The sequence below is a fragment of the Vombatus ursinus genome, unplaced genomic scaffold, assembly GCF_900497805.2.
Source record: "Vombatus ursinus unplaced genomic scaffold, bare-nosed wombat genome assembly UNPS02014841.1, whole genome shotgun sequence".
NCBI lineage: Eukaryota > Metazoa > Chordata > Mammalia > Diprotodontia > Vombatidae > Vombatus > Vombatus ursinus.
The window spans coordinates 1,089,356-1,102,070 of record NW_020954619.1 but is presented as its reverse complement, the minus strand read 5'-3'; the positions used below and the strand labels follow the sequence as shown (position 1 = coordinate 1,102,070).

Sequence of the window (12,715 nt, the reverse complement as noted above, 5' to 3'; positions counted from 1 at the left end):
ATGTAGGGTTTTTTTCCACTACACATTTATTCTTGGCTCCGGACTCCCTCAGTTCGGGTTTCAGTGTATCTATACGCCCCCCAAATTAGGTATTTCTCGTCCCTGAAACTGGGATCAGGACTGACCGAAGACTCCCGAGACAAAGTCAGCAGTGTAGATTTGGGTTCGGGGAGCAGAGGGGAGGGGCGAGGGACCTCGATTTGAGCAGAACGATGGGGCGCCTTTGTCCCTCAACTGGTCCCTGATTTCAAGCTACCTTCCACCAAGCAACCATAACCTGCTTAGTCTATGACTTGCCGAGGCTTTGCTTTTTCTGACTTTGGAAACTAAATCAGTTCCCTTCTTCTTGCCCCTCCCAATCTAACTTCGGTGCCTTTCTTGGTAAGTCTTTCTGAGAACTCAGCCTCAGGCCTGCTCTGCAGGGACTTCTTGCCCTTTTGGAGTCTCCCCAAGCCAGTAGAAAGACCGGCTTGCTTAGCCCTGGCCTCCCCGGCTCCTAGTGGTGCTCCCTCCCATCTCGGGGTTGCTTTTAGATACTTTTTCATCGCGCTTGGATCCAAGTAGCCACCTTTTTCTTTTTCTTTTCTTGCAAGAAATGGATTTTTTCCCCTTTTCACCACGCGCGCCCTCTCCTCCCTTCTCCTTACCCAAATTCAAGGGGCTTCTGAGCCTTAGGCTCCCTACAACCACCCTCCTCACAAGTCCCAGCTCCTCAAGGCCCTCAGTTCTCCCTAGAACCGAGGCACTCCGCGTAGGCGGAAGGGGGAGAGGTTGTGGGGGCCATTCAGCTCCCAATAGGGGCGCCGCCCGTTGGAGCGCTCAGCTGGCCCTGCAGGTGGGCGCGATCCCTACCTGGTGCGGGGCCCTCCGCAGCCCACGTCCGGGCGAGGACTGTCTTGCATTGGGAGACGCCCTGACTGCTCCAAGCCGCAGCATCGCCGCATTTATTGGAGCCCGAACTGTGCGACTGTTGACTTTAGCACACAAAGCAAAGATTTCGCTGCCCGCTAGTTTAAAAATGAATATTTTACCAAGATATCGATCAGCGTTATAAAATTCAGTTAAGTACAATGGGCTCCGAAAAAAAATAAAAAGGGGGGGAGGCAATATAATATCTGTGCAAATTTGCTGACGTGTGACGTGGCTGCAAAGTTTACCCTCCTGGAATTCGGATCTAGATTTTTTTTTTCGTTGTTTACTGACTTTGTTTATTCACAGATCACGGTTGCTTAAACCGGCAGCGGCAGAAAGCATTTGGAGGGGGAAAAAACTCAACCCCAAACAATACACGGAGTATTTTTGGGGGGGGGGCGGAAGGGCGCTGAAATTATTTTCCTTAAGTCTTTGGATCCTTGAGATATTTTGGATTGCGTCCTAGCTAAGAGAAGAGACGGAAGGGGAGATGGGTATGTGGGTGTGTGGGTGTGTAGGGAGGTGGGGGGGGGAGGATGTGAATAAGGAGACAACAGGGACAGAAAGAGCTCAACTTCTATGGGAGCCATCCCCAATGACATCCTTTTTATGTATTAGGGTCGAACTATATCTTATCTGCTGGGATCAGTGGAGGGGAGAACTCTAAGTAGTTTAAAACGGCCAGCCAACAATGGGCCTGTGATATGGAACATAGCAGGTTAGAGCATCGCATTCAGGCCCCATTGTTTCCAAATCAGCCCCATTCCCTGCCTCTCTGCTGCTTCGCCACGGGAGCCTTTTATGTGATAATGAAACACATTTTATGCTTTGGCTCACAACGTGTGTGTCCTTGCCATATAGAGACAGGACAGATTTCTGGCTAGAGCCTCCTTTTTACATTTTTTTTCTTCCTTGTTCGGTAGGACAATGTAGCATGTTAAGAAGGGATTTAAAGGTGGTTTGGGGGACAGCAGAGCTAGGACTCCCCTTAAACGCGTGGGAACGTAAAAAGTGGTTTGAGTGCAGCCTCGGAGCCTTCTCTTTTTCTGACTCCGGAGGTAGACACTTAATTGGGCTTAGGGACTGAGATGCACAGCCTTTCGGAAACTGACCTAAGGCCTACCTTTGACTAGTCTAAGAAAGTAAAGTTACTAAGTCTGGCTTCTTTCCAATTAAAACTGGCTCAGGGGATCAAATCTTGATAACCGAGGACACATAGCGCTTTATGTCATCTCATTTGATTCTCACAACAAAGCAGGGAAGTGAGAGCTATTTTTACCCTCATATTCCAGATGAAAGAAGTGAGGCCCCCTCAAAAGTTAAATGACTTGTCCAGGGTCACACAACTAGCAAGTGATAAGATTGTATTTGAATTCCTCTTCTTCACTTTAAGTCCAGTGCTTCATTACTCCAAATGCTGCTTCTGGTCCTGTATTTATCATTAGACTAATGCATGTGATTATTATCACACAAAGCTTTCTTACTCAGGCTCTTTGCTGTCTTGTCTGTTACAGGAATAAGCATCTGAGATCTGACAAAAGCCAGCTCTAAGCTGTGGCCTGAGTTGGGTTAATACCAGAATGGTAGCCCTGGTGTATGGATGTCAGTAGAAAAACACAGAAACACCTACCTTTATTTGTTTCCAAGTTAAAAGCAAAGGGATTTGGGGTTCTGGAAGAGAACCATTATGCCTCTTAGGACTAATTCTCCCTTCATCAGCCCAAAGTTAGCAGAAATGAGCTGGTGGGAGTTAAAAAGGTTCTGGGCATAGTTTCCTCTTATTTGTAGCTCAAAATATAGTCAATCCTTGTTTTCTAGGGCTGTGTGACTAGAGGGAGCAGAGCAGATTTATAAGGATTTGTTCATTGTGATCCATTTGGACTTCTGGAACCAGGAACACAGAATACCCTACTACCTTCCCACCCTCCTCCATCCTTGCTAGACAGTCCCACTCTCTCCAGAGACTCTGAAACCCATTCCAAGCACCTGATGCCATCCAGGGTAGGAGGTAAAAAAAAACTCTGGTCATTGTAATTTTGTCAATTCCTGTACCCTTTCTCCTCATACCCTTCCACCCCACCCCCAACACACCACCACACACTCAGAGATGCCTGGTGAGTTCGAAGTGAAATCCAGAGACCACAGGATTGTTTAAATCTTTTAGGTTGCTTGTAGGCAAATACCTCCTCCTCACTCCCTCACCTAATCTACTCATAAGGAGGTTGATTTTATTCGATATTCCTCAAAATTTCTTTAAAAATCAAAGTCATCCATTTGTTGTACTCCAATCAGAATTGCTCTAATCAGTGCTGGGGTTTCTCAAGGCTAATTGTCTGAGGGATTGCAAACAGGATTTATATCAGTCACCTCTCCCCTCCCAGACTAGACAATCCTTTCCAAGGTTGTGATAGTTAAAGAATTGAGGAGGTGGAGTAGGAGGGATAGGAGGGAGGGAAGAGATGTGTGTGGAGAAAGCTCCAAAATTTCCTCCTGGCGCCAGCAAGACTGAGAGTCAGGGTTTTACAAAGGTCCTTGGATTTTTTTTTTTAACCTAGGTGGACATTCGGTAGATCTGACTAGCTTCATTCCCAATAAAAGGACTCCTTTGGATAGGGAGACCGTGAGGGGGAGGAGTAGGGGAGTCCATTTTCCAATCATACTTTAAAAACTCCACATATGCCAAGCCAACTTTGTGATAAATGAACTGGGAAATAAGATAGTCTAAAACTTTGGAGCATTTCTCTTTTCTGTCCTGAGATGAGCAAAAACAACAACAACAACAACAACAAAAAACAACAACAAAAAAAGAAAGAAAGAAAGAAAGAAACCTTCCATCTAAGAATGTTTTAAAGGTTCACACAATTTAGTGCTTAGTGGCTTCTTCGTGTTTAAATAGCCTTAGGCCCGTTAAAAAACACACACACATACCCCAACAATTTCCTGGCAAATATACTATAAGTGTGATTGTCTTTTCTGTTGTCAGCATTTTTGGCTGCCAGGGTACTGTGTCCACCTGAGCATTGACGTAGATACCATAGAACTACAGGCTTAAAAAGGTGCCCCTCATCTCTTTTCCAATTATTTTTAAAACTTTTCTCTGGATGCCAAAATTTTCAATTTTATTTAATGTAGTGAAAAGAGGGAGGGGGAGAGAGAGAGAAAGAATAAAATCTGAAGAAAAGATTCAGTGGGGAAAACTGACAATAACACTTTAATAGAGATTTATGAAAAATCTGGCTCTTCATCACCAGAATACACATTTATAAGCCATAAATAAAGCATACAGGAACCATAAATTAATCAGAGCCAAGTACTGTATTTCACTCTCCCAGGAACATGAATGAGGGGTGGGTCAATTACAACAGACCCTCAATTTTTCTATTTTCCTTTTTTTCCCTCTTTTTTTTTAAACAAAACAACAGGCACAATCTTTTGGTTCTCAGTTAAAACTACAAGTTTTTACACCAAAATCAGCTTTTTTTTATCATCACTCTCTCACAAAGAAAAAAAAAGATAAGACTTCCCTGCAACAACAACAACAACAAAAATCAAAATTCAAATGATGCTGGGAGAAGTGGGGGTGTCTAAACAGTAGTGGAAAACTGGAGACTTTAAAAACATTTTCCTTTTCTTCCCTACAGAACAATGAGGAACTCGGGAGTCAAAAGCTAGTGGACAGGAACTAGTGTCCTCTGCAGATATGGACACATGGCCTTGATTCCCCAACTCCACCCTTCTTCTCCCGAAAGTCCATAGCCATCCCTTCTCTTCTTTTCACACCTCTGTAGGCAGAGGTCCTGCTGCCCACCCCCAAGCACCAGCTTTTAGGAAGAGTTCATAATGGGCCGAGAATATACCCCTTGGTAATAACTTGCGTCTCCAGTCAGGGGCGAGGATTCTAAGCCCCCTTTGTTCGTAATGGGGCCCATGGCCAGGCTACCAGGCATGGGGGAGCTGTAGCCAGAGTAGTGCATCACCTGTTCATAGGTCTTAAGGTCCATTTTGTGGTGGTGGTGATGGTGATGATGGCTGTGGTGATGCTGTTGCTCAGATGACATGAGATTGTTAATGGAGAAGGGGTGATTAAAGGCGTAGTGGTGTTCCGGCTTCAAGTGTGCCTCAGGGGGCAGGCCTGGGTGGTGGGGTGGACCCAGCAGGTGTGCCTGCTGGACTGGGGATGGGGCAGGTTCAGGAGGACTCAGGGCTGCTGGGGTGCCCTTCAGCTCCCCCAAACCACCTCGCTTGTGTTCTTGGCAGGGGGAGGCACTGGAGTGAGGGGACTCTGTGCCCGCAGAGCTGTCAGAGCCGCTAGTGGGGGGCAAACCCCCACTGCCCTCCCCTAGTGGTGCTTGCTGCCCTCCAGCTCCACCACTTCCTCCACCTGGCTTCTTGCCTCCACCCCCTGGGCCTCCCCCTCCCTCCTTCAGTGCCAACTGTTTCTCGCATTTGAAGCGCTTCTGACGACGCAGGTAGCAACCATTCTCAAACATGTTACCCGAATCTGGGTGCAAGGTCCAGAAGGAGCCCTTACCGGGCTTGTCTGGTGAGCGGGGCACCTTGAGAAAACAGTCATTGAAGGAGAGAGAGTGGCGGATGGAATTCTGCCAGCGCTGCTGGTTCTGTCGGTAGAAGGGGAACAAGTCCATGATCCACTGGTAGATCTCGCTAAGTGTCAGCATCTTGTTGGGGCTTTGCTGAATGGCCATAGTGATGAGGGAGATGTAGGAATAGGGGGGCTTGGCATGTGTGTAACTCCGCCGGTAAGTCTTAGGGTCCCTGGATCGGTTGAGGCTGGCCTGCCCATACATGGGACTCATAGAGTTCATGTTGGCATAGGGAGCCAGGCTGTTCATACTCCCAGGGGCCTGTCCCCCCAGTGGACTCATGCTGGGGCTCAGGTGGGGAGCCATACCCGTAACCCCTGGGGCAGCTGTGCCCCCCATCCCTGCCATGGCCCCAGCCCCTGGGGACATGCCTGCCAGGGAGGGACTCATTCCAGTTCCCACGTAAGAAGACATATTCATGGAGCTGGCACTCATGTTGGCCGAGCTGCTGCCCATGGCAGCCGACATACTCATGTAAGTGTTCATGCCGTTCATGCCCAGGCCCGCATTCATATTGCTCACCGAGGAATAGCCCTGTGGAGACACCGGGGGAAGGCAGGGAGGGAGCGAGATAAAGAGAACAGGGAAGGGAGGAATAAAAAATAAAAAAAAAAATGAGAGGGGGAAAGGAGGCAAAGTATTAACACAGACATGGACCACACAGGCGTTATTCTCTTCCCCGCCCCTCACAAAGCACTAGAAGGGTCCTCCCCCCCACCCCCAAGGCTCTAAGGAAAGTGCCAACTAGGCGGTGAGCTTTCCACGTTCAGTTCGTTCTCTTCTCTTTTCCTCTCCTCCTGCCCTGGAAGAATTCTAGGCGACTACCTAGGGCAGCCACCTCCCAACCTGCCTCTCCACCAACTTCATCCCACAAAGCGTCCCTTGATATCCCGGAGGCGGTGTGTGGAGGGAGGCGTGGGAGTTGTGAGCAGTGACCAGAGGCTTTTTACACCTCGGGTTGGTCTGGCTAATCACCCCAAATTTAGCACAGAGATTATCTTTATTTCCCATTCAAAAGTCTTTTAACATTTTTCTTTTCCTTCTTAAAGCCGTCCCAAACTTATTGAACAGCATCAAGAAAATCCGGCTTCTAACTGGAATCTAGAAAAAAAAATATCCCATTTCGCCACCCAGCAACCGAAGCCTGCAAAACGCCGCTCTGCTAGGACCAGAAGCACTGACTTGGGGTTACCTGGTTTAAAAGCAGTCAGAAGTCTTCCCCCTCCCTCCCACCTCTCTCCCAGGGCCTGAAGCTAGATAATTCAAATCTGAAAACAATCAAATTGCACTTAATCCAGGGTACGGTGGAGAATTCGAACTCTTCCTCTGGTTAGAAATCTTAAACTTTCTTTTTTCTTCTTTTTCTATCCCTCTTTCAGTCCTCTTCTCTTCCAACTACCCACCTTCCCCTCCCCTCCCCTTATTCGCCCTCCCACCCCCTCCCCAACCGATCTCTGCCAAACACAACTTTGTTAGGATAGTGTGGCTCAGCCACGGAAGAGGATTTGGAGGCGCCACAAGTCAATATTTGATCACAAAGTTAATATTATCTCAAGGCTAACACAGTGTCGTATAAAAAAGAGACCCATTTTAGCCTAAGGAGGGAGGAAAAGGAGGCTGTAGCGAGAAGTTGGGGGTGGGGGAGGCTGTACTGGGGGTGGGGGTAGTGGTGGTGGCGGCAGCCGCTGAAGTTGGGGAGAGAAACTGCTGCCGTCAACAACCACCAGAAACTACCACCACTCCACTGAATCTAAAAAAGAAGAAAAAAAAAAGAAAAGAGTGTGAGAGAGGAGACAAGTTCTTACCTCGGGCTCTCCATAGTAGCTGCTCCAGTCTGAGTGCTCGTGCCCTTCCATTTTCACAGCTCCCAGCATACTGGAAGCAGAGTGCATGGCAGTTTAAAATTTAACAGCCACAACAAACGACGAGCAATCAACCACCCCCCCCACCCCACCCCTTAAAAAAAAAAAAACAGGCAAGCCACCCTCCCCTCCCTCTCCCTCACACACACACACACTCTCTCTCTCTCTGGTTAACTCCCTCTTTCTCCCTCTGCCGGAGGTGGTGGTTTGAAGGGGGTGGGAGGGGTGGGCTAGGAGGGAGGGTGGAGGAGGGAAAGGAGGAAGAGGAGGAGGACGAGGGGGAGGGGGAAGGCGGAGGTGGGGGGAGAGTGTGCTGCTGTAGGTATTGAGGCTGCTGCTGCTGTTCTCCAGGCTCTTTCTGCTGCTGCCTGGGTGGGTGGCAGTGGCTAGCAATGAAAAGATGCCCTAAGGCGACGGAAAACCCTCCACATGAAGAGGGGGAGGACGACCAGGAGGAGGAGGAGGAGGACTAAGAGGAGGTGTAGAAAGAGGAGGAGGAGGACGAGTGCTGCAGTGACGTTAGTGCCTGGTGATATAGCACAGCGTGCTGGGGCTGGCCTCCAATCCCCAGGTCCCCGGCAGCCTATTTGAATAATCAGCTCACACCTAGGCGTGAGGCTGAGAGCTTCTGCCCCCCTGCCCTACACCTGCCCCTTCGCAAAAACGGGACAGCCTGAATAGCCATCACTCCATTCCAGCTACAAGGAGATTATCTCAGAGGCAGGAAAGGGGAAGGAGGAGAAGAGAAGAGAAGGAGAGAGAGGGAGAAGAAAGGAGAGAGAGAGAGAGAGAGAGAGAGAGAGAGAGAGAGAGAGAGAGAGATTTTGACTGCCCATTCCACACACCCCCCATTTGTAGGCTGGTTGTGAATACAGGGGTAAGGTAGAGGGAAAGGGGGGCCAGGGCCCCTGGGATCTGGCATCTGGCTCCTGGGCAGCAGTCCCACGGTCATGCTTCTCTAGGCTACTTGGCACAGTTAGCTTGCGCTTGCCAGCCACGGAGACTGACTCCGGGGCTTCTCTCAGAAGCTGCTTATAAACCCTGGATTTATTTATTCCGGGTTTCTTTGCTCTGAGCGATCATTCCCTGTCAAAACAACCTGACTAAGGAGTAAATTTGCAAAGCCCTGTCATATTTAGAAAAACTGTTTACACACCTTTAACTCTCCTGCTGCTGCTCCTTGGAGGGACCTCCCTATTACAATTAAGACCCCAAGCAGCCACTTATGGTGCATGGTGGGAACATTTTTTGCCTCGGAACCCGGCGGCTGCAGAAGGCCGAGGGAAAAGGTCTGGTGCTGGGTAGAAAGGCAGAAGTCTCAGTGCTTTAGAATCGTCGACTGTCTCTGACATTCAGAAAAGCCTGTTGCAAGGTTACTACCCAGTCACAACCAAGGTACCCACAGCGTTTCGTAACTAAAACAAACCGACAAGGGGAAGAAATAAATAAATAAGCAAACAAATCTCACGGAAATAGACTGGGGCCATAGGAATGTTCTTCCCTCTGGTATTCTCTCCTCCCTCCCAACCAGCAGAGATTAAAAAGAGAGAGTGAAAGAAAGAAAAACACCCCCCTCACACACACGCCTTCTTTGCTCTCTCTGTTCCGGTCGACCCCTGGCACTACGAACTATTCTCTAGATTTACCAGGTCAGACAGTCAGCCCTGGAGTTGCAGGAACCAGCCTAGTTCAGCCAGTCCACGGAAACTCATTCTTTGGAGCCCAGACCACACAGTCCAGCCGAGGGAGTGGGGACTCCTCATAAATCTCCGCTTTCACATCCACCCCTCCCAGAGCCCAAGGTCTGAAAATCCGCCTACAGTCGTCGCGGCCAATTTCTGCAGTCCCTGCCAGAGTCGAAGACAAATGGAGATCAATAGGTGATAGGCAGTTAAAATATTAGGTGAAGAGATAGACGCCAGCAGACAGACGAAATGGGAGACATCTGATTGATATAAGTGTACCGCTAGTACCGATGATATAGATTGTAGTAGGTTGAACAGAGGTAGAGTCAGACAGATGGCGGACAAAAAGAGGGATTGATAGATATAGACCGTGTATATAGATGAACAGAAATAAGATGGACAAGAGGACAACACACGGAGAAAAGCCCTTAAGCCAAGTGGCCGGCAAAAGCAGAAGGACAAATACCCGTCAGCTCAGCCCACACGCCCTCAGCCACTCTCCCGCTTGCAATGTACAGACCCCAGTCAACTTGGGACCTACACCATTGCGACAGGACGAGTTTGCAGTCGGAAATATTTAAGTCAAATGCAATTTGCCCAGTGTATTTGAACATCTGCGCACATTTCTAGGAGAGCCTCTAGGCGAGGGCCAATCCGTTGGCCCCAGAGAAGTCCAAGGTCCCCTCTGAAGTTGTGCGGTTACCCGACTCTCTTGGAGCCCTAGCACTGGGCATTCTTCCCCAAGCCTGGGAGTGCCAAAGGGGAAGTGGGGCCCTGCCGGTGATTACCATCACACTAGGCGACCCATTAGGGTGGGTGGCTAGAGAATAGAAAAAGAGCAGATAGCAACACTCCCACTATTCACAGTTATTAGAGGTTAAAGAGTGAAAGCCAGGAGCTCTCCTGGAAATAATGCTGAAATCGGAGTCAAGGCAGAGCTGGGTCCAAATTTCGCCCCTGACACTTGCTGGACCATGGGAAAGACACTAATTTCACTGAGTCTCAATTTTCTATTCTGTAAAATCGAGACAATAGTACTATCTCATTAGGTTGTGAGGAGCAAATGAAATAACGCACATCAGGAATTTTTAGCGTACTTTTAAAAAACTCTGTACAGAACACCCCAAAAAATCTTAGTGCACTTGAAAGCCACTAGCTCTTAAAGGTGCACTAACGCTTTTGGGACAGCCTGTATTATTCTTAAAGCATAGGGCCTCTACATAGAATTTAGAAAAGGAGTGGGGCATTATGTATGTTAAGGATAAATAACGATGAGATCACATAGTATTTATGCACTTATGATGAAAACCTAGATAAACATGGACATGTATGTATAACTCTCAGTAAGTGTATTAGGTATTTGTACGGTTATGTATAAGTTCCTATCCCGTGATTTTTTTGGTTTAGGGGGTGGTCCCTGAGGAAACTCCTTCCAGATATTCACACTTGGCAACTCCACTGTAATTTAAAATTAGAGAATTGTCTCTGAGTACTGAGAAATTAGTGCAGTTTGGATCACTTAGAATCAAGACTTCAACTCCAAGGCAAAGTTTCTCTATACGTTACACTATACTTCTATGATCAGAAACTTGAAACAAAAGTAGATTCACTCTTATAAAAGAATAATAGAACTACCAAAAACTGACTGCTAAACCCTTTTCTTTCTGGCTCCTAGTCTGAAAAAATGATTTCACAAATAGCACCTACCACTATCAAAATCAATCATCTGCTCCCTTTGGGAACTCTTCTTGAAACTTCCCCTTCCCCCACCCCCTCCCTACCTTCCATGCTGACAATGAGTTAGAAAAGAGAAAGAGTCGGGAGAGAAGTAAGAAAGAAAACTCAGAAGTGAAGGCACAGACCATCACCAGCTCTGCGCTCTTTGGGAACTTTGTTCAATCTCCAGGGCAGATTTCTTTCTGCAGCCCCCAAGAAAAAGGCTTGTCCGCTAAAAATAGAGGTCTAGCGCCCCCTGTCGTCCATTGTCCCTGAACACAGAGCGTTTCATACTCACCACTGGCCACTGGCTTGTGGACTGGTTTAGGAACCTGATTAGGTTTGTGAGGGGGCACCGGCTCCTCCTACCCAAGATGATCAGATCTCTTTCGTAGACTCTTAAGATATCCGCTATTTGCTGGTGCTTCTTTGTAGCCTATTGGAATCCTGTGCAGGCCAGAACCAGAACCTACCCTGGCGGGCGTCCTGGTCTTGTCTCCAGGGGAATTCCAGTCCTCACCTTCTCCCCCACCCTCTCAGTGGAGGAATTGGCAGAGGGGACCGTCGGTCCTGAGGGTTACCGCCCGCAAGCAGTGCAAGCAGGGAGGTAATAAAATGTATCCTCTCTTCCTAAAGGAAAACAAGGTTGTTGGTTAATGAATGCTGCTCAGGGAATAAATATCCCGTGCTAATGAAAGGGAGAAAAAAAAATTCTGAACCCTATTTCTTCCCCAAGTACACTATGTTTTTGGAACTGACAGTTCCTTCGGGATAGTCAACTCCCCTTTTCGTTGGTTTTGGTTTCGGAAGCTTTATTCAGTGTCTGGCTCGAAAGTCTCAGTCTGGAACTCGCAAATGACTTCCTCCATAGACTTTCTATCCAGGAAAGATTTCTCTGGAAGTCAGCAACAAACAAAGTTACTCTTAATTTTATTTACTGATCCGACTGACTGGTCTGCCAGCTTCTTTTCTTTCTTTTCTTTTTTACCTTTTCCTTTTTTCAATTTTCTTTCCTCAATGTTCACTATTTCTCTTTTTTCTCCCCTCTCCTCTCCCTTCTCTTTGTCTCTCTCCTTTCTTTTACTTCTTCCTCTCTTTCTTCCTTCTCTCCTTTCTTCCCTCCTTCCCTTTTCCTTCCCTTCTCTATTCTAACTGAATTCCAAGATGTTTTCTAAGTGTCTTAGAAGAAACACGATACTGACCATATTCATGATTTTAAATATTTTCAGTTTCCAATCTTAATTTTGCCATAAGTTACAAACACTTAACATATAACTCATTATATGTCTATTTTGGAAATAATTTTTATATCCTTCATCTTAGAGGTTTTTTAATCTCTTTTCTTCTGGAGCCTTTCTCCAGGATATAATTACTTAAAATATTGTCCAAATACTTTTAATTGCTCAATGAGCTTTAAAAGACCTCAAATCTCCCCCCATGTATTCTTGGAAGTTTCAGAGTGATCTTTTCAAGATAGAGGAGTCACTTCTATACTTGTCACTTCTGTAGTTGATATTCAGGCAAAGAAGGCAATGATAGCTTGCTGAATTCTCATGAAAAAGACCTTCAAACTTTCCAATAAACATTCAGTTTGACGACAATTAGATGCTTAAAGAAGGATAGCATGTGGTTTTGAGTAGAAAGAAAACAAAAACTTTTTTGAATACTATGTTTCCCGCATATGGCATACATAATATTATTCTTTCATGCCTTAGCCTATGGTTATGGCATATCTGTGGCATATTCCCATATCTCCATGAAGTCTTGGTCATAATTCTAGGACTGGGGATGTGGGTCAATTCTAGTAAGAATTACAAAAATTAGAAAGTGTGAAAATTACAAAAATTAGAAGATGTGAAAATCAAGAACTAGACATAGTAAATTGTAATCTCTTTGAGGGCAGGAACCTTTTTTTTTTACCATGGTTTGTATCTCT

At 46.8% G+C, this 12,715-nt stretch overlaps 1 protein-coding gene across 4 annotated transcripts; it reads right to left on the bottom strand.

The window, feature by feature from the left end:
- Positions 1 to 4,104: 4,104 nt before the first annotated feature.
- On the bottom strand, positions 4,105 to 11,308 carry FOXA2 (forkhead box A2). 4 transcript variants are annotated; one of them, XM_027840254.1, is made up of 4 exons: positions 11,078 to 11,308; positions 8,535 to 8,793; positions 7,322 to 7,391; positions 4,105 to 6,050 (listed from the first exon to the last, which is right to left on the bottom strand). In XM_027840254.1, the coding sequence occupies exons 3-4, from the start codon at positions 7,388 to 7,390 to the stop codon at positions 4,737 to 4,739; spliced, it is 1,383 nt and encodes a 460-aa protein (XP_027696055.1). In that variant the 5' UTR covers position 7,391; positions 8,535 to 8,793; positions 11,078 to 11,308; the 3' UTR covers positions 4,105 to 4,736. The 4 variants fall into 4 exon arrangements, with proteins under 4 accessions (XP_027696055.1, XP_027696056.1, XP_027696057.1 ...); XM_027840255.1 differs by lacking the exon at positions 8,535 to 8,793; XM_027840256.1 differs by lacking the exons at positions 8,535 to 8,793; positions 11,078 to 11,308 and adding an exon at positions 7,532 to 7,550.
- Between the last annotated feature and the right edge of the window lie 1,407 nt (positions 11,309 to 12,715).

Bases quoted from the DNA above. Each gene is read 5' to 3' on its own strand.
- FOXA2 (XM_027840253.1), bottom strand. From the start codon at position 7,408: ATGCACTCTGCTTCCAGTATGCTGGGAGCTGTGAAAATGGAAGGGCAC. The intron at 6,051-7,321 runs GTAAGAACTTGT...GTGTCTCCACAG, and splicing joins GCTACTATGGAGAGCCCGAG to GGCTATTCCTCGGTGAGCAA.